At 47.0% G+C, this 20,966-nt stretch overlaps 2 protein-coding genes and 1 long non-coding RNA gene across 9 annotated transcripts in view; 2 read left to right on the top strand and 1 right to left on the bottom strand.

Annotated features, from left to right (window-relative positions):
* The window catches only part of acacb (acetyl-CoA carboxylase beta), a 22,709-nt gene extending 13,135 nt beyond the window's left edge, over window positions 1-9,574 (top strand). For all 7 annotated transcript variants that reach the window (XM_053674372.1, XM_053674376.1, XM_053674375.1 and 4 more), the window contains 25 exons: window positions 177-314; window positions 438-528; window positions 639-746; window positions 1,281-1,337; window positions 1,613-1,654; window positions 1,766-1,981; window positions 2,109-2,264; window positions 2,367-2,570; window positions 2,665-2,820; window positions 2,918-3,040; window positions 3,192-3,461; window positions 3,585-3,682; window positions 3,778-3,898; window positions 3,974-4,084; window positions 4,210-4,353; window positions 4,472-4,592; window positions 4,885-4,981; window positions 5,105-5,201; window positions 5,335-5,470; window positions 5,571-5,748; window positions 5,844-5,956; window positions 6,088-6,242; window positions 6,409-6,579; window positions 6,872-7,008; window positions 8,341-9,574. In XM_053674372.1, coding sequence (XP_053530347.1) covers window positions 177-314; window positions 438-528; window positions 639-746; window positions 1,281-1,337; window positions 1,613-1,654; window positions 1,766-1,981; window positions 2,109-2,264; window positions 2,367-2,570; window positions 2,665-2,820; window positions 2,918-3,040; window positions 3,192-3,461; window positions 3,585-3,682; window positions 3,778-3,898; window positions 3,974-4,084; window positions 4,210-4,353; window positions 4,472-4,592; window positions 4,885-4,981; window positions 5,105-5,201; window positions 5,335-5,470; window positions 5,571-5,748; window positions 5,844-5,956; window positions 6,088-6,242; window positions 6,409-6,579; window positions 6,872-7,008; window positions 8,341-8,470 — 3,370 coding nt within the window. In that variant the 3' untranslated portion in view covers window positions 8,471-9,574. The remainder of the gene's footprint in view (window positions 1-176; window positions 315-437; window positions 529-638; window positions 747-1,280; window positions 1,338-1,612; window positions 1,655-1,765; window positions 1,982-2,108; window positions 2,265-2,366; window positions 2,571-2,664; window positions 2,821-2,917; window positions 3,041-3,191; window positions 3,462-3,584; window positions 3,683-3,777; window positions 3,899-3,973; window positions 4,085-4,209; window positions 4,354-4,471; window positions 4,593-4,884; window positions 4,982-5,104; window positions 5,202-5,334; window positions 5,471-5,570; window positions 5,749-5,843; window positions 5,957-6,087; window positions 6,243-6,408; window positions 6,580-6,871; window positions 7,009-8,340) is intronic.
* Window positions 9,575-10,782: 1,208 nt separating this feature from the next.
* Window positions 10,783-16,087, bottom strand: foxn4 (forkhead box N4). Its single transcript, XM_017451374.3, has 9 exons — window positions 16,005-16,087; window positions 13,390-13,544; window positions 13,192-13,286; window positions 12,958-13,050; window positions 12,491-12,615; window positions 12,140-12,236; window positions 11,836-12,043; window positions 11,388-11,723; window positions 10,783-11,089 (listed from the first exon to the last, which is right to left on the bottom strand). The coding sequence occupies exons 1-9, from the start codon at window positions 16,085-16,087 to the stop codon at window positions 10,854-10,856; spliced, it is 1,428 nt and encodes a 475-aa protein (XP_017306863.2). The 3' UTR covers window positions 10,783-10,853.
* Window positions 13,400-17,818, top strand: LOC108255447 (uncharacterized). The gene is made up of 3 exons (XR_001810093.3): window positions 13,400-13,535; window positions 15,947-16,218; window positions 16,394-17,818. It is a non-coding gene; the product is annotated as an uncharacterized LOC108255447 (long non-coding RNA).
* Window positions 17,819-20,966: the final 3,148 nt, after the last annotated feature.

Here is a 20,966-nt window from a genome sequence, read left to right as displayed (position 1 = left end):
ATTAATCACGCACTAGATATGAATATATGAGTATTAATCAGTGCATGTAAATAGAGGGATGATGAACGTGTCTGACGTGCAAACAGCTTCTGTGCTCTGTAGCAGCTTCAGTACTATCAGCATGCTGTTCTTTCACCCAAATACACACACACACACACACACGTACACACACGCAGGTTGCCGGCGAGCGGGTCGGGGCAGTTTGATTCGATGCCGCGTCAGGGCAGTGAGCTCTTCCTGGAGTGCGAGCTGTCTCCTCCCTGTCAGAGGATGGGCGCCATGGTGGCCTTCCGGTGCTTTGACGACTTCAGAAGGTAGTGTGTGTGTGTGTGTGTTTGTGCATCACGCTGGTGACGATGTGCACTCGTGACGATGTGCACTCGTGTTTGTTTAGCTGCAGTTCTAAAAGAATGACCCTTGTGTTGCTGCATGCACAGGAGTTTTGATGAGGTCATTTCCTGTTTCGCTGACCCGCTGTTTGAGAGCACGCTGTTCTCTGACACTGTTTACGATGAAGAGAGCATTAAGGTAACCGCACACACACACACACACACACACACACACACACACACACACACGCACCGATCGAGCGTGTGTTAATTGCAGCGTGGGTAACGCTGATTTAATTATGTTTGCAGAACAAGAGGGAGAACCCCATCCACATCATCAACGTCTCCATCAGATCGGCCGACAGCGAGGACGACGACGCTTTAGTCGCGGCCTTCAGCGACTTCGCTCAGTCCAAAGTGAGTTCTGCTCCGGTCCTCAATCTCACACGGTTTCATCCTGGAACCCCTGCAGAACCCCGGGCCCCCTCTGCATGCAGAACCCCGGGCCCCCTCTGCATGCAGAACCCCGGCCCCCTCTGCGCGCAGAACCCCGGCCCCCTCTGCGCGCAGAACCCCGGGCCCCCTCTGCATGCAGAACCCCGGGCCCCCTCTGCATGCAGAACCCCGGGCCCCCTCTGCGCAGAACCCCGGGCCCCCTCTGCGCAGAACCCCGGGCCCCCTCTGCGCGCAGAACCCCGGGCCCCCTCTGCACGCAGAACCCCGGGCCCCCTCTGCGCGCAGAACCCCGGGCCCCCTCTGCGCAGAACCCCGGGCCCCCTCTGCGCAGAACCCCGGGCCCCCTCTGCGCAGAACCCCGGGCCCCCTCTGTGCGCAGAACCCCGGGCCCCCTCTGCGCAGAACCCCGGGCCCCCTCTGCGCAGAACCCCGGGCCCCTCTGCGCAGAACCCCGGTGCTGAGAGTATAATGGTGCTTGTTTTAATTTTCTGACAGAAAGCCATTCTGTACGAGTACGGAATCCGGAGAATCACCTTCCTGGTGGCACAGAGAGTACGTGAATTATTTGCATCGCTACAAATATAATACATTTTTACATATAAAAAAATACTTTAAATAATGTATGATTTTATTTTTTGTTGTTTGTTTGCTGTACTATTTTAAAAAATATATATTTAAAACAATAATTTATAGCAGAATTTCTGTTATGAAATATTAATGAGAGGTTTTTTAAAAATACTTATATAAAATATTCATATAAAATAGAAATATATATATGTATGTATAATGTTGCAAATGTTCTTATTTATTTATTTTAAATTTTCTAGAGGGAATTTCCTAAATTCTTCACATTCCGAGCCAGAGATGAGGTAAAAAAAATAAATAAAAAGATCTAAACATTTATCACACGCACCCATGTGTCGTATAATATCGAGTCTTTTCCGGTTGTGTGTGTGTGTGTGTGTGTGTGTGTGTTTTAGTTCCAGGAAGATCGTATCTACCGGAACCTGGAGCCGGCTCTGGCCTTCCAGCTGGAGCTGAACCGCATGAGGAACTTCGCCCTGACCGCCGTACCCTGCGCCAACCACAAGATGCACCTGTACCTGGGGGCCGCCCGCGTCGAGGAGGGCGCCGAGGTCACCGACTACCGCTTCTTCGTCCGAGCCATCATCCGCCACTCCGACCTCGTCACCAAGGTAACGGTCTTGTCACCGCCTGAGCTACTTTAGCCATCCTCTAGCACAGTGTATACGTGTACTACGTGTGTGTGTGTATATATATAATATATACTGTATGTAATCTGAGTGAAACGTGCGCGAGCAGGAGGCGTCGTTTGAGTATCTTCAGAACGAAGGCGAGCGGTTGCTCCTGGAGGCGATGGACGAGCTGGAGGTGGCCTTCAGCAACACACACACACGCACTGACTGCAACCACATCTTCCTCAACTTCGTCCCCACCGTCATCATGGATCCCGTTAAGGTATTGTTTGTTTGTTTTTTTTAACCGGACCCCGCCTCCTCTGCTTTGACGCTTCGGCCGGTACTCGATCGTGAAAGACGGCGTCTTGTCTGTGCGCCGCAGATCGAGGAGTCGGTGCGCTCCATGGTGATGCGTTACGGCCGGCGTCTCTGGAAGCTCCGGGTGCTGCAGGCCGAGCTCAAGATCAACATCCGGCTCACGCCGAGCGGCAACGCCGTCCCCATCCGCCTGTTCCTCACCAACGAGAACGGCTACTACCTCGACATCAGCCTGTACGAGGAGGTCACGGACACGGCGTCGGGACAGGTGATAACACGCACGCTTAAATGAAAACGTCAGGTTTTTTACTGTAGTTAGTCTAGAATCTGCGTGTGTGTGTGTGTGTGTGTGTGTGTTTCAGATCATGTTCAGGTCGTACACGGAGAAGCACGGCCCCCTGCACGGCATGCTCATCAACACTCCCTACGTCACTAAAGACCTGCTGCAGGCCAAGCGCTTCCAGGCCCAGAGCCTCGGCACCACCTACGTCTACGACTTCCCCGAGCTGTTCCGCCAGGTGTGTGTCGCCGTCCCAACCCGCTCCGTATCCAGTAAAATCACGTCGAAGTGTGTGTGTGTGTTTGCACTGTAATAAACGTCCGTGTCTGTCTCAGGCTCTGTTTAAGCTGTGGGGTCCAGGGGACACGTGCCCTAACGACGTCCTGCTGTGTAATGAGCTGGTGCTGGACCCTCAGGGCCAACTCGTGCAGATGAACCAGCTGCCCGGAGACAACGAGGTACCGCATCGAGCCCAAACTCGGATTTATAAAGCGTGCTAAGTATCCGGGCAGGTTTTCACTTTTCTGTGTTAAAGGATATTATTTCGTGTCTGGATTTATTCCGAACGCTAAATCAGTTGCCAAATCGTGTGAAATTCATCCGTCTCAGGTGGGCATGGTGGCGTTCCGCATGAAGCTGAAGACCCCCGAGTACCCCGAGGGGCGCGACGTCGTGGTGATCTGTAACGACATCACGTACCGGATCGGCTCGTTCGGGCCTCAGGAGGACCTGCTGTTCCTGCGGGCGTCGGAGCTGGCGCGTGCCGAGGGGATCCCCCGCGTCTACATCGCCGCCAACAGCGGGGCTCGCATCGGCCTCGCCGAGGAGATCAAACACATGTTCCAGGTGGCCTGGCTCGACCCCGACGACCCCTACAAGGTGAAACCGGCTGGTCACTCGTTCACCAAGCCCAGTACGAGCACAGCTGGATTCTACAGGCTGATGTTAACGCTCTGATGTGTGTGTGTGTGTGTGTGCGTGTGCTTTTCCTTTTTCCTGCAGGGTTTTAAGTATTTGTATTTAACACCTCAGGACTACACTCGCATCAGCTCATCCAACGTCGTCCACTGCCGCCACGTGGAGGAGGGAGGAGAGTCCAGGTCGGTCCTCGCTTTATATACCGTGTTATCTTTTTGTTTTTATACTGTTAGAGAGAGAGATGAACCCGCTGCTTTGACCGCGTTAACCGCTGCAGGTACGTCATCACCGACGTCATCGGGAAAGAGGACGGGCTCGGCGTAGAGAACCTCAGGGGATCGGGGACGATCGCGGGCGAGTCGTCGCAGGCGTACGAGGAGATTGTCACCATCAGCATGGTGAGCGCTGCCTGGTTTATTTTTGATTTCTTTCTGGTCCTGGCCGCGTTCTCATCCCGGCGCTGTGTTGTGCAGGTGACGTGTCGGGCGATCGGCATCGGGGCGTACCTGGTTCGACTGGGACAGAGGGTGATCCAAGTGGAAAACTCCCACATCATCCTGACCGGAGCAGGAGCACTAAACAAGGTCCCCATGCTTTATCCAGAGAGATGAACAGTCTGTGATGTAGATAACCCTTGACCTTTTCAGAAACCTCACGCAGGTGGACCTGCTCTGTTTCTATTCAGTCTTCCGTCTGCCTTCGTTTTTAGGTTCTCGGTCGCGAGGTGTACACGTCCAACAACCAGCTGGGCGGCGTGCAGATCATGCACAACAACGGCGTCGCACACACCACGGTGCCGGACGACTTTGACGGCGTTTACACCATCCTGCAGTGGCTCTCCTACATGCCGAAGGTCAGGTTTCAGACCGAGGGGCGGAATATCCCGAACAGAAGAAACTGAAGCTATTACAGCGTCCTTTTATCTCGGCCACGAGCACGTCTTAATCAGATATACAATTTGTATTGTTTAGAATAAGCACAGTCCTGCGCCTCTGATGCCCCCTACTGACCCGGTGGACAGAGAGGTTGAGTTTATCCCCACCAAAGCTCCCTACGACCCTCGCTGGATGCTCTCTGGACGTCCCCATCCCAGTGAGACGCCTCATAACACCTGATCATCTGATCACCTGTAACGCTGTTAACCCTCAGAACCTTATTCATTATGTCTATTTATATATATATATATATATATGATCATTAAAAAACACAATAAAGACAGCTATACATGTATTTCTATATTCTGTATATATTCAGTATGTATGTTTATTTATGTAGCCCGCACTCTGCATGATCCCTAAATAACTAAGATAAATAATAAACAGATATTTGTAAATTAGTTTGTTTGTTTTTCCCCTTTCTGTTTTGTCTTGTGTGTTGTCTGTAGGCATGAGGGGGGCGTGGCAGAGCGGGTTTTTCGATCACGGCACCTTCATGGAGGTGATGTCCAACTGGGCTCAGACTGTGGTGGTGGGTCGGGCCAGGTGAGATTACCCACAATTCCCTTCAACTTTCTAACACATTATTATTATTATTATTATTATTATTATTATTATTATTATTATATTTTAATTTTATTGTTTAACAAAATCTTTGGCATGTCACAGGCTAGGAGGGATTCCGCTCGGGGTCATCGCCGTGGAAACACGGACCGTCGAGGTCACAGTCCCAGCTGATCCGGCCAATCTGGACTCGGAGGCGAGGGTGAGTGTGGATTGAATACGCAAAGCATTTAAACAGGCTGTATAGTAGTCCTCTCAGAAGCTGTGTAATACTGTGTGTGTGTGTGTGTGTGTGTGTGTGTGTGTGTGTGTGTGTGTGTGTGTGTGTGTGTTAGATGGTGCAGCAGGCGGGGCAGGTGTGGTTCCCGGACTCGGCTTATAAAACCGCCCAGGCCATGAAGGACTTCAACCGAGAGAAACTTCCGCTCATGGTGTTTGCCAACTGGAGAGGCTTCTCCGGCGGCATGAAAGGTGCAAAAGATCTCCGCGTTCTTACGCCGTCGCTCATCATCATCATCATCATCATCAGTGATGAAGAACGTTGTTAATATTTCAACTTCCTGTTTGTCAGACATGTACGACCAGGTGCTAAAGTTCGGCGCATACATCGTGGATGCCCTGAGGGAGTTCCGCCAGCCCGTGTTGGTCTACATCCCCCCGCACGCTGAGCTGAGAGGAGGATCATGGGTAGTGATCGACCCCACCATCAACCCACAGTACATGGAGCTCTACGCTGACCGGGAGAGCAGGTGGGGTCACGAGAGTTTTTATTGCTTCGTCAAGTCCGTTTCCTCACACACACACACACACACACACATACACACCACTCTATATCTGTGTGTAGGGGAGGTGTGTTAGAGCCAGAGGGCACGGTGGAGATTAAGTTCAGAAGGAAAGATCTGCTGAAGACCATGAGGAGGATCGACCCCGAATACTCCCGACTGGCCCAGCAGCTCAGTGAGTGGACACTTGTTACTGTGTGTGTGTGTGTGTGTGTGTGTGTGTGTGTGTGAGAGAGAGCTAACAAGTTCCGAGTGTTTTTCTTTAGTGTTATTGATGCTCTGTATTCATCCTGTGTCGGAACTCAGGTTCTTCAGGTTTGTTGGAGAATGAGCGCAGTGATGTGGAGGCTCAGCTCAGAGCCAGAGAGGAGTTTCTGCTGCCCATCTACCACCAGGTGGCGGTACAGTTCGCTGACCTCCACGACACACCCGGGAGGATGCAGGAGAAAGGGGTCATCACGGTAATGTACACCGCGGTCTCCTTAAATACAAATTCCATTTCATGCTCGTGGAAAAATACATCACCCGAGCCTAGAATAAGTGATCTGGACTTATCTCAGTCGAAGGCGATTATCAGACTGTGTAAATGTCACTGGTTTGCCCCGGTCACGTGTTGTTTTTTTGCAGGATATCCTGGACTGGAAGAATGCTCGGTCATTTTTTTACTGGCGTCTTCGGCGCCTCCTGCTGGAGGAGAAGGTGAAGAGCGAGATCGTGCAGACCAACGGAGACCTGAGTGACGGCCATATAAAGTCCATGCTGCGCCGCTGGTTCATCGAGACCGAGGGAACCGTCAAAGTGAGACAGTTAAAAAAAAAAAAAAAAACATTTAAACCCTACTCACAATTATAAACAAAAACCTTCTTATAAAAAAAAAAAAGTTCTCAAACTTGCGCTTGGAGACTGAAACTATAAACTATAATGGTGCAGTCCCAGTATTTATGATGCATGTTATCTTTGTTATTAGACATTCTTAGCATGTCTAGATAGAGGGACAGGTTTGGTACGGTTGTTTAAGTATCTGGTTCATGTTTTTGGATTATAGTTAGGACTATGGAGCTTAATGATGAAGTCTTTATGTATTATTCAGGCGTACCTGTGGGACAATAATCAAGCGGTGGTCGAGTGGCTGGAGAAACAGCTGCCGCAGCAGGAGGGGCTGCGCTCGGCCATCAGAGAAAACATCAAATACCTGAAGAGGGACTACGCCTTCAAACACATCCGCAGGTAACTGACACACTCTCAAACACATCCGCAGGTAACCGACACACTCTCAAACACATCCACACGTAACTGACACACTCTCAAACACATCCGCACGTAACTGACACACTCTCAAACACATCCGCAGGTAACTGACACACTCTCAAACACATCCGCAGGTAACTGACACACTCTCAAACACATCCGCAGGTAACTGACACACTCTCAAACACATCCGCAGGTAACTGACACACTCTCAAACACACCCGCAGGTAACTGACACACTCTCAAACACATCCGCAGGTAACCGACACACTCTCAAACACATCTGCAGGTAACTAACACACTCTCAAACACATCCGCAGGTAACTAACACACTCTCAAACACATCTGCAGGTAACTAACACACTCTCAAACACACCCGCAGGTAACTGACACACTCTCAAACACATCCGCAGGTAACTGACACACTCTCAAACACATCCGCAGGTAACTGACACACTCTCAAACACACCCGCAGGTAACCGAAACACCTTCAAACACATCCGCAGGTAACTGACACACTCTCAAACACATCCGCAGGTAACTGACACACTCTCAAACACACCCGCAGGTAACCGACACACTCTCAAACACACCCGCAGGTAACTAACACACTCTCAAACACATCCGCAGGTAACTGACACACTCTCAAACACACCCGCAGGTAACTAACACACTCTCAAACACATCCGCAGGTAACTAACACACTCTCAAACACATCCGCAGGTAACTAACACACTCTCAAACACATCCGCAGGTAACTAACACACTCTCAAACACATCCGCAGGTAACTAACACACTCTCAAACACATCCGCAGGTAACTAACACACTCTCAAACACATCCGCAGGTAACTAACACACTCTCAAACACATCCGCAGGTAACTAACACACTCTCAAACACATCCGCAGGTAACTAACACACTCTCAAACACATCCGCAGGTAACTAACACACTCTCAAACACATCCGCAGGTAACCGAAACACCTTCAAACACATCCGCAAGTAACTAACACACTCTCGGACATCCGAAGGTAACCAACACACTCTCGGACATCCGAAGGTAACCGACATGAACTCAAATTCGTCTGCAGGTCACCGAGGGAAACGCCCCGTTATTTGCAACAGTGTCGAGTTTTCAAAAGATAAAATAAATCAAACATCTGAGGCACTTATAAAACAAAAAGAAAACGGCTCTTAATTAAATGTGTGCAGTAGTTTCAAAGTTTACTCCAGGCGTAATGCTAGTGTCGCTTCTCATGAACTGTCTGTGTGTGTGTGTGTGTGTGTGTGTGTGTGTGTGTGGTTTCACAGTCTCATGGAGGCCAATCCAGAGGTTGCGATGGACTGCATCATCCACATGGCTCAGAACATCACTCCATCTCAGAGAGCCAAAGTTTCCCACCTGCTGGCCACCATGGACAACTCGACCAACCCCAGCTAACACTGTAAGACACTTCTTCACCCCAGCGCCGGTGCCCGTGCCCGTGCCCGTGGGCGTTCGTTAGCCTGGCTGCCTGCGCTCACGTGGGTAAGAAGCAGGTCAGAAAGTAGAAGATTAGTGTAAAGAACAGGACGTTTTCTATACTGTAGTGTCTAATAAGGATCGGAGCGACTCCACAAACATACGCACACGCATAACGAGCAGAGCCGCTCGAGCGCACACGTGTTTTAGCATTTCACGTTGAAATCTAACTTCCTGTCAGACGTTTAAATTCACCAGTGTTGCCTTGAAACGAACAGAACACAATCACCTCCACTCCTTCCTATAAGCTCACGTTTTGCACACTGTACGCATCATCACGGGTATTTCAGTGTATATATATTCTGTGACTCTTCAGTTCTGCAGAGCCTCCGCGAAGCCGGGTTTCAGTCCTGTATTATTAACGCACAAAGCCTCGGCGCGATGAAAGCTGAACTCTGCAGTGCTTCCGGGTCCCAGACCTCTCTGTGGTTTGTTTTGGGGTTTTTTCTTTCTTCAAAAGTGTGAATGAATGTACCGTGTCTAGCTTAACGCTAAAAGATCAGTGTATTGAAGATGGTGTGTTTTTAATACACTGACGCACAGTTCCGCCCGTGGTGTCGGATCAGTGAAGCGGTGCCGGCATGCCAAAGACACCGATCTGCTTTATACCTGGTTTGTAATGTAGCAGTATTACGAGGAAGGACCACTGAACCTGTGCAGAAACGTTTATGGGTTTTTAACGTGTATATTTTTGTGCACCACCTCAGGTTTAGTCGTTTTTTAAAAGAAAAAGAAAAGGAAATAAATGTTTATATGTATTTTTGAAAAGACGTGCCAGTATACGCCTTTTAGCTCACGTCACTGGGAAGAAGAACACAACTCGCTGCTGGGTGAAACATTTCCAGGGAGATCCGAGTGTCATGTACATCACAGGGTTATCGTTTACTCTGAGAACCGTACAGGAGTAAACTTTATTATAGTAACGCCGTGTTTCACCACTAGTCTGGATTTGAGGGAAGAAAATAATTCAGCGGTGATTATTTTTGGAAAATGTTTTTAATAAAGTGCCTGAATTTCACTGTCTATCAGGATGATGTTTTTGTTTGTTTTTTTTTAAAAAGATGACTTCCATATGATGTGTGCCTCAAATAAAACGGCCTAAATGTTCACACACACACACACACACACACACACACACACACCTGTCATGTTTTTGTTGCGTTTGCCTCTTAAATCAGTGCTGCACAAATATACTGTACAAGCTTTTATATATATATATATACAATATGGATATGCTTTAAAAACTGATTTAGAAGTTGCAGGGAAAGTCCTTTAATGTGTAGAAGAATTCGCTGTGGGATCGGGTCTGCCCTCACCAGTAATCATTTTGGACACACTTGGATATGTACAATAAACACAATTATTATTATTATTTTCCGCCACGCCACTCTTTATCTCCTCGCTTATAAATATAAATAATAATAATCAATAATTACAGAGGAGACTTGCTGCCTATTACAACACAACAGTAGACACACAGGCTAACAGAAAACACACTAACATGCAAACACGGGGAAAATAAAAATACAGCGCATCCGTTTTTAATTAAACAGGAAGTGGCTTACAGGGTTAATATTTACACAGCACCTGAAGGGGGCCAAGCACCGGATACAACCGCGTCACTCTCTCTCATCGGAGTCGACTCGGAATTAGCAGACGTTTATCAGGACGGGGCGTGTGTTCGAGCGCTTCCGATATAAACCCCTTGTGGAATAAGGTTAGTTTGAAAGCGACTCGTTTCTGTCTCTGAGAAGACAATCCCATATCCCATAACGCCGTTCCCAAGACAACACCCCCAGCTACGTATATCATGTACATAGTAATATAGAAGTGTGATTCGTGTAAACCAGGTTAATATCGTGATGCATACCGTAATGTCGGCACATGCCTAGTCTGGAAATTGCGTGGTCGGGGGTGTGGGGGGTTATAGGGGGACCACAACAGATATTGAAAGTTTTGTTAACACGTGGTGGAGACAAAACGTACAACATCCAAACGGTCCATGTAGCTGTGTGTGTATGGAAGACTCGTATGTACATGACCCTGCGTGTGTTTTCGAGAAGTGAGTTTGGTTTGGTTCACGTTTCTCTCGGCACCGGAGTCGAACATTCAGCGTTCCAGAGGTTCCGTGTCACTGGAAGTTTGCGTAAGGAAAATTCTGTCCATGAAAACAGTATTTGAGAACTAAATGCCATAATAATAATAAAATAAGTAAATAATCAAAACCCACAGTCCGCATTGTTGATGGCCCTTTGGAGTAAAGCTGGTCTTTGCTGTTTGGTACGAGTGTGTGTGTGCGGGTTTAATGCAGGATAATGGGTTTGCTGCTGCCTTGTGTGTTGATGTACTGGTTGGAGAATGCATCCACCGTGCTGTATGACGTATAAACACCCGAGAAGGGGATTTCAGCAGCGCTGGACACCGGCGTCGTGCTCACACCCTCCAGGTCGCAGTCAGAGAGACGCAGGGGGGAGTTACTGAACGAGCCCAGGGCCTCCAGGTTAAAGCTGTCGTCCTTCATCTCGTCCCACAGGTTTCCTGCAGATGGACAAGGGGCAGTGAGTGAGGTCTCTGATATCGAGCTAGTATGATGACTTCCAGGTATTAGCACAGACGCTTAACCGCTGATCCAACACTGCCAAGACGTGATGAAGGATCAAAGGTGTCTGTGTGTAATACTGTATACTACTGTATCTAGATAGTACGCTGTGTCAGACTAGTTTGCTACCGTTGTGTAATGTTAGCATTTAGCAGTGACGATAAGGCTTTCCTGCTCACCATGACAACAACTGGGACAAACACTCAGTTTATCTCGTGCAAAAATTCAATGACAAACCTTGCAAGGCGAAATCCATGATGCTGGGGTCCAGAGCATCGACCTCGGAGTGGACATCGCTGTGGATGCTGAAGATCTCCGCTTGTTGTTGTTGTTGTTGTTGTTGTTGTTGTTGTTGTTGTTTGACGAGGTCAGGTACAGGGTGGAGCGGCGGTGTTTGAGCAGGAGCCGGAGACGTGGGTGCTATCCGGGGCTGAGTGTGGAGCTGCATCTGGAGCTGATGGTGAACAGTAAGGCACTGCAGAGACAAAACCGGCTGAGGCGGAGGAAGCTGAGGATCCAGCGGTTTCCTCCTGCAGCTCTCCGGACGGTCTGTGATCAGCTTGTCTAATTCATCTGGGGAAGAACATCCGAGGAACGTCAGAGATTCAGGCATTAGACTTCAGTTAAACTGATCCATAACTGCAGAAACACCACAATCAGATCCTACTGCGTTACCGATACCGACCTGGGTTGGCCATGCTGCGTCGGATAGCCGTTAGGTCCTTACGCTTCCATTTCTGCATCTCCTCCTCCATCTTGTCGATCTTGGCCGGGTTGAGCGCCCACAGGCAGCCCTTCCTCGACGAGCCGCTCATCTTGTTCTCCACTTTCTCGAAACATTTATTCAGAGACAGGTTGTGCCGGACGGAGTTCTTCCAGCCGTCTGGTGCCGTCTGACCGTCCCAGAGAATTCAAACCGGAAAGAGTCAGACGCACTGTTCTACTGAATCAACCCTGTGTAGTGCTCGCTTTCATCCTCTCACACTCACCTTAAAGTAGGGGAAGTGTTCCTTCATGAAGCTATAGATCTCACTCACCGGGAGACTTCCTGTCTTACTGTTCTTCAGAGCCATAGCAATCAGGCAGCTACAGACAGACAGACAGACAGGGAGAGAGAGAGAATTCTTCTCTGCATTTTTATATACTGGTACATAATAATGCAAACAGCTATTTTTCTGAGGTGTAGAATTTGGCGTGTGGATAAAGTGAAGCCTCTGTACTTGGCTGGTGCTCTTCTCGTTCCTAATAAGACTACAGAGAGGAAACACTCGACTGTGGATGTCTTCTCTTGACCACATCAGCTGATGTACAGTGTGCGACCGACTGGCATGGTGGCTCACCTGTAGGAGTAGATGGGTTTGGGGAAGGTTTTGGGCTGCGTCTCCTGGCTGTGTGGAGGGTGGACCTGCTGCTGTGTGAATAAACTCTGGTTGTTGAAGTTGCTGTACAGTCCTCCAGGAGAACACTGCAGATCACCGTGTAAACACACAGGAGTGAACGAGCATGTAGGGTTTATTATACCTCCTGCTTTTCCCCTCATATCAGACTTTTACATTACCGTGAACTTTTAGAGAGCATTCGGCTGTCTAACTAAACTAAACAAATTTCTGAACGCGTCACGATGTCCTAAATACTCGTCCTACGCCTTAATGTTAATGACTCTGGATCTTCTCAACGCTTCAGATGTTCATCAGATCATCAGTTTCTCCTAAAGATGTTAACTCTGTATTAGAAACAAGGTCAGAACCAAACTCTACATCTGTAAAGTACTGTACCCCGAGCTGCGATTTAGGTGTGAGTGACGCACCTGCTGGTTGGACTGGGAGAAAGTCATCACCTGCTGAGAAGAGGTCTGATAGACCGAGGCAGGACACGGGAAACTGGGAGAAAACTGTGGCATCTGAGGAACGCGCAGTCACAGAAACAGTTAACACCTCCAGGATACGTTTGCAGGCAGGTACAGTATGTTTTATAGTAAAGTAAAGATGATGTGTGTGTGTGTGTCTGTGTGTGTAAACATGTCGTATAAAGTGTAACTCACGCTGTTGATTCCCAGAGGGCTGTGCTGCATGTTACTCTGCAGATGGAGCATGGACGTCCCGCCTCCAGCCACGCTCATGTTACTCAGCTGAGCTGCTGTCGGTTGGTCAAAATCACAACGTTATGCAGTTCTTTATATTCTTCATATAAACTCTGTGTGTGTGTGTGTGTGTGTGTGTGTGTGTGTGCGCGCGCTAACCTGCGTGCAGTTGGTCCTGAGCGCTCATGCTGAACTCGGCTCGGCCCGAGCGGAGCTGCTGCAGACGAGGGACGTCCACCGAGGTCAGCCAGGTCAGAGACTGGAGGTCACCGGGGTCAAACTTACACAGCTCGGACGTGTCCGAGGTCAGGAGTCTAAACACACACACACACACACATTTAATCTGGCATGAAGGAAGTAATACTCTTTAGATTGAGGAGAGGCTCTCAAAGTTTGATTGGGAAACAGTACCTCACACTCCAAACAGTCAGAGTTTATTTATTAAGATATAAATATCTATAAACGATTATCAGTGCATTCTTTAAAAAAATTTTTAAAACTACAGTAAAATATTCTGTACTGTTCTGAATTAGGGCTTTAGGATTTGTAGTTTTGTCAATATTGATCAAACGTCAATAAATGCTTTATAGTTGTATCATTATTAATTAATCATTTTTTTCCCACCTTTCCTGACTTTAACAATTCAGAAAAAATTGTTTGCTCGGTATAAGAAAAAAAATATTTACATTGCTTCCAGGGAGCACTGAGAGGAACTGCGAGAGAAGGGGAGAGAGAGAGAGAGAGATAGAAGGGGCGAGAGAGAAAGAGGCCCTCCAATCCTCTCCACTTGCTCACTATTGAGCCTGATAATTGGGGTCGCTATGACAACCCTCACTATTTTCGGTTATTTTTGCAGACACTGTAGTAACCCCCCTCCACACACGCACACAGTTTAGTCAGGTGACTACTGGCGCTTGTCAGCCATTGGCTGAATCGTACATAAACAGCGGATCGTTTGAAACGCAGTTAACGGGGCTCGCGCCGTCTGCAACAGTTGGTCCGGGCCTCGTTGAAAAATGATCACCTATTGTGTCCACGAACGACAAAATCTGCACCACGGCACGTGGCGCTATTGTTTTCCTCTCCTCCCTCCCTCCCTCCCTCCCTCCAGCCCCTGATTGTCTGTCGTTCTTTTTCTTTAACCAACCCTCTTGCATTAATCTGCTGGAATGACAGGCCTCACACAAATAGGATGCCATCTGTTTGGCTGCCCTGTTTCCACCCCGAGCCCGGGCCGACCTGCCCCTCCCCCTCCACCCGTGGCTGCGAGGGGGTTACACATGGCCTGAGGGGGTAGATGGGTCGGGGAGGAGGGGGGTAAATAAGGCACACTTTCTGTCTGTCACCTGAATAAATTACATCAGTGGAGAGGAGAGATTCGGGACGTGGCCTCGGGCCGCCCAGCCTGCCCCGTTAAAGAGGCTATGAATAATCATCCACCCCACACACACACACACACACACACACACACACAGTTAAGTGTAACTTTACACTGAAGCTTTGAGGTGCAAGCCGCAGAAATGACACCTCAACACCGCACACAGGGTTCAACAGCTGCCTGTTGTTATTGTACAAAAGCCACTTCGCTGCATGACACCTGGCCATCATCATACCATCATTATATCTAATCTTCTTCATTCTTTCATGAAACACGAGAAACGCAGTGAAGACGTCTCCGTGGCGTTTGCTCGAGACTTCCTATTGGCCATCTGTTCAGAACGTGTCAGTACAGGTGAATAACCAGTATGACCTTTAAAAAAAAACAACAGCTTCATTAGTTACGTTTTACTAACAAAGCAGAACAAACTAAACCCGGCTTCTCGTATTTCTCAGCCAGAGTTTCTCTATTGTATCCTCCGTACATGCCAGTCTTACTCAAGCGCTCCCTTCATTATAACCAACATCTAGTACAAACCGAATAAACCTTCTAACGACACGAGCAGTGCTTTTATCCGAAGACACTAGCACAGAGCAGTCGTGTCCAAGCCGAACAGCGAGACCGTAACCCTGAGAGTCTAACCCGAACCCGGAGTAAAAGCTTTATTAAACCCAGCATCGCCGCCCCGCATTAACCTTCATCAGGATTATTCCATGAAACTCTCTGTCACATGTAAAGAACGCCACCGTTCCTGCTCGCGCAGGTCAGGACTTCGACAGTAGCAGGGGGAATCACATCACATCGCCCCGCACCGTGTCCTCGGAAAAGATTACCATTTCAGACGTCTCGTCGTGACCCTGCGGCAATTAGAGCGGAGCTACAAGTGGACGCAAGAAGGGAGGATTTTATTTGCTCACTGATGCAAACCGTTAAGTGTCCCTGAAAACCAGGAGGGGGGGGAGGAGGTAGTGCACCTCGGACCTGATGCTTTCTGACACGTCCATTCAGGGCCAGAAATGATTCGCTCGCTCTTTTTCTTTTCTTTCTTTTTTTTTTTTTTTTTTTTCTTTTTTTTACAGGCTGCCCGTTTCAGTTTACAGAACAAAACAAAGATGGAACTTTGTTGAAATACATGGAGAAAAATGGAACGGTCTGGTTTATCCCTTTGCTACGTTTATCAAGTCACCATTTCATCATCTTTTGGCAAAATTTAAAACGTTTGATCAAAATCCGTTTAGTTTTTTTGTGGGTTTTTTTTTTCTTTTTCCAAAATGTCTGTGCTAAAAATCCTGCGTTCTTTTAAATCCGTGTATTCTTACTATTCTTATTCATTTGAAGGTGAAATGCAACGGCGGTCATCCAAAGGGCAGAAGAAGAGAAAACGGAGTGTTTTTACCTGTAGTCCTCCTCCGAGTTCTGATTATGTCCTGAATTTGTCATCAGTCCTGACATCCTGTCTGTACAGCCAGCGTCAATCATTTCCTAACACGAGACACGTCGCATGTTAAACACACCTTCTGCGTCATGCTTAATGAACACAGAAGAGAAATGAAACAGGGAGAGGGTTCAAACCTGAAAACCTGACTTCCTTTCAGAAACCGAGGGAAAAGGTATTCGATTAAATTCTTACCTGATCAGTGTTTAAAATAATAACAATATAATATTAACATTTCTATTCAACGTATTCCAGTGTTGATACACTGGTGATAAAAATGGCATCATGTATAAAATTTTTAGCATTTAAACTGATAGATTGTACATCAAACCAGCAGTTATTCATTTCAGATTCAGAACGTACTGAAACAGAGGAGAAGTGGAGGAACAGAGTGGTACCTGATATCTGCTCCTCAGACCTGACCCTCTAACTGAGTGACAACCTGACCATCACCTTCAGCTGTCAATGATACCATACTGTTACTGTTACTGTTACTACCCCTCACCTGTGATCATATTCACACTGAGCACGAGACACAGCGCTGGGAATGAGTCGGTTCTCACCTGTTCTGCTGCACTGAATCAGGAGGAAGTGTGCAGTGAGCTGAGAGATGCGGCGGTTCAGCTCTCCCGGTCCCTCAAACCGTTTTTTAAATTTCCCTCTTCATTCAGCGCTGTACAGGGGCGAGAGAGAGAGAGAGAGGGAGGCTTGCGCATGCGCGGTGCGCCCTCTGCTGATCCGGCTGGAGAGCGAGTCGCGCGCATGCGCAGTGCCGTTGAGGAGCCGAGAGGCGCGTGCGCAGCGCGGATAAAAAGCAAAGCGCAGCTGCTGCGGCTGTAATAACTTTTTTTTCTGCCCCCTCTGTGTTAATTAGGAGAATTTTCACACAGCTTAATTAGATTTGGGTAAAAATCCGCACTGCTCAGGTTACTTATTGCTCTCTGTTTCATTTTCCCTTCACAGTGCTTGGAATGAGTTCCCGGTTGTGCACGCGCGTCTGTAAAATCACGTTTAAACAACAAAAACGTTCGCTTTAAACCCTCTGTTCTTCTTCTTCAGAAGTCTATTTTACTAACCATTCTTCTGCTGTAGGAACACTCGTATAGATAATCCACGGCAACATGTAATAATATTAAGAATATATTAAAAATATATAATAATAAAACCAAAATGAGCTCCTGTGAGAGTTTGTTTATAAAGCGCTCTGTGTCGTATCCGTGTCGGTGTTGCTGTGTGTGTGTGTGTGTGAGAGAGAGAGAGAGAGGCTTTAACAGGTGTAAATGCACACATTGGGCGCCTCTGTAGGGCGCGCGCGCTGCAGCGGGAAACCGGCGCAGAGTGGCGCGCGGTATTCAGCAGCGCACGAGCCCATTTCACTGAGACTAATATCTGACCACACACACCCTTTCACACTCCAGCGCCTCAACAGCAGAACACTACAGAAAGCCACAGTTCTGATCAGAGTAAACACTGCGTGTTCTTTAGGACTCGGGGTTGTTCTGTATTCCTGAATAATCGCGCGCGCGGGGGGTGTTTATTATAAATCTCCAGTGTAGATGATGAGATTGGGTCATGCAGATTGTTATTATTATTATTATTATTATTATTATTATTATTCTACAGGCTTGTGTAATAGATGTTAAGCCCATGTTGTATACATGTTGAAACCTGCTGTATTGTTAAACTCTGTGAGAGTGCATGTAGATCTGATATGTGTTTCCTCCTGCTGTAAAGAGGGTAGAGAATAAACCAAATGCTGCACCGTTTTGACTCCAGGCCGGTGTAATCCTGAGGGAAGATGGGCGTTAATTGACTCTGAGCCCTTTGGGAGTTTACAGATGGCGAATCCGCCACGTCACAACGATCAATGCGGAGTAACGGACAGAAAGGAAACCCGCCCCGAGCCTCCTCCGGGTCCTAGCGCCGTCAGGTCCCTGTCCTCGGGCTCCACAGAATAATGGAAATCAGTAAGGCCAGAGACGAACTAATATAAGTTTACTTTAAAAAAATAAAAGATTGATTGATGTAGGTTTTTAACCTAAAGCTAAAAGCGTTATGTAGAAGGATCTTGGTGGTGGGAGATGGGTAATTAGTTTATTGTGGCATCAATATAAATGATTAAAGAATCATGGACTGAAAGGTTCTCCAGGGAACCAAAATATTCAGCACTCATATCATTATGTGTGGAACTGTGGTCAATGAAAACATTTGTTTCTGACTGTTTGGCAAAAGTCTGTTTGTTTTTTTTAAAAAAAAAAAAAAATTAAGCGTATCTTTATCAGGTTGAAAATCACCAAGAAAGAATGAATTCTATGGATTTATGCAGAAAATGAACACTATGATGTCATCCTCTTCGACATAACTGTAACAACAATCAATTAATAATAGTGTTGTGTGTGTGTGTGTGTGTTATTTTTGTTTCTATAATCCAATTCAGGGTTATAGTAGAACACACAGAGACCTCAGACACTGCTATTGGGCCTACTATGTTTATTTCTATCATTTATTATTATTTTATTAGGAATTTATGATCATGTAGGATTATCCTCATTACAGGTTGGACACCTTATTTATCTTCTATTCCTTATTTATCAGTGTTACGGTGCTGCTCATTATAACTTACATAGTGGAAATAATCTCATTCAAAATAATTATACACTCTGTATAAAATTAAACCAAACAACTCATTGAAATGTTTGCTCTTTGCAGATCTGAATAATTGGGCTTGTGAGTATGAGCCAAAATCTTGAGTGCTGTTATTATGTGTAAACAAATATTTGTTATGAGCCTCCAGTGAGCCTCCCCCAGTCATAAGAGATGCATTGTAGGCTGATTGGCATCTCTGAATTGTTCGTAGTGTGTGAATGGGTGTGAGTGTGTGTGTGCACGATTGTGCCCTGTGATGGGTTGGCACTCTGTCCAGAGTGTTCCCCGCCTTGTGCCCAGAGTTCCCTGTGATAGGCTCTAGACTCCCACGAACCTGTGTAAGATGAGCAGCACAGAAACTGGATGGATGGACATCCAGTGAGCGGTGGTTCTGAGGTCAGAAACACCTTGTTAATGAGAGACATCAATGAAGAATGGCCAGACTGGTTCGAGCTGACATACAGGCTACAGCATGATAATGCACTATGTCACAAAGCAAAATTAGTCTCAAACTGGTTTAATGAACATGACGATGAGCTCAGTGTTCTTCACTGGCCTTCCCAGTCACCGGATCTGAATCCAGTAGAACGCCTTTGGGATGTGGTAGAACAGAAGATTCGCAGGAAAAATCTGCAGGAATTGCGTGATGCAATCATGTCCACATGGACCAGAATCTCAAAGGACTGTTTATAACATCTTGTGGAATAAATGCCATGAAGAATGGAGGCTGTTTTGAGAACAAAGGGAGGCCCTACCCAGTATTAGTATAGTGTTCCTAATAAAGTGTTTGAGTGTGTGTATACATGAGGAATTCAAATGTATGCAGCAACATAATACTCACTAGTTTCTAAATAATCTTGACTAAATAATGCAAGACTATACACACACAGGACCATAAAAATAAAATGGGGCAGTCCAGTGGTGTGATTGTGTAGAGTCTGTTTAAATTAAATGAGACTGTAAGCATGAGATATGAGTATGTCACTCCAGGTGGAACCTACCACTGTAAACATGTGCAGCGTTGACACGTTATCAGCAGAGGAACATCATAGTTTATAAAATATTATCTTAAGGCAGCTTTGTTTCCACTGCTGTGTCTTTAGCTTCGCTCTCTCAGACCCCATTAAAGACGTCACAACCAGGGCTCAACGGTAGGGTCATCCCCTTGACCCTGCTGAAGACCTTTGGTCACGTTCACAAGTCCCATTAAACCCTCATGCCATCCCAGAGAGGAACCTGTCAGTCCTGTCATCATTTTTATCATGCGTTCATCACCCCCCTGCGACGCGTATTTGGCGAATGTCAGAGCCAGTTGCCTTTGATTTCTTTTGAAGATGCCACCACACACATGTTCAAGAGTGTGACAGTGGAACATCTGGAGAAAATATGCTTTAATTACCTCCCAAAACAACAACTAATATCGGCAACGTCTAAAGGAAAACGTAGAAATATTCAGCATCAGTGAGTCATGAATGTTACCTTTATATCGAACGGAAACAAGCGCGGTTATGCAGAAAGAGGCACAGAGTTGTGTTATGGGAAAAACGGTACGGCCTTCTCATGAGAAAAAATACTGATAAAAGAAGACAAACACGGCAAAGATTTAAGACAAGAAGCAGATCAGAAAATGAGAGAGCCCGAGAGGGAGATGTGGTTGGATTTTCGGTGGGAACGCAGCAAAGCCTGTGTCATAATACGCTCTTATTCTCTGTTTGGAATCTCTAATGAGAGAATCAAATGCTGTGACTCATGTGTAATGGGATTTGCAGAGTCTCGTGCGGTACCGGGGCCCAGCGGGCGGCTCAAAGCCTGTTAAGGTTGGACAAGCATTACAGGCCTAGAGGGGTGTGCGAGTGTAAAGGGAGGGTGGCAGTCTAAGCGGTGTGAGGGACCCCGACAACACTGTTTGGCAACGGGACAACTGTGACTGTGGAAAGCTGCAGATGGAAGAAGAAGAAGGCCTTCTTTTACCATTCCAGTCATCAGGGCCTACTGTACGGTATGCTCATAATGCCAAACTTTGTCATAAATTATAAGACCAGTATATGAATTTCTTCACAAAAAGAAAGACTTGCAGTCAAATAATCTGAAGAGCAACAGTAGGACTTTATGTTTTAGTTATGCCAGATCATCTGAGGTTCAGAACTGACCTCCTAAACTACCTGAAGATTCCAGTCTTCTCTATAAGGAACTGGTACCGAGTTTGGTTTGAGTATAAAGTCACAGTGTCCTACCCTGATTGGTGAACATCTAAATAGTCTAACAAACCAGACTTGT

The sequence above is a fragment of the Ictalurus punctatus genome, chromosome 22 (assembly GCF_001660625.3).
Source record: "Ictalurus punctatus breed USDA103 chromosome 22, Coco_2.0, whole genome shotgun sequence".
Classification (NCBI taxonomy): Eukaryota; Metazoa; Chordata; class Actinopteri; order Siluriformes; family Ictaluridae; genus Ictalurus; species Ictalurus punctatus.
Note: the sequence above shows the minus strand (reverse complement) of the source record. Positions and strands in the feature narration are given on the sequence as shown.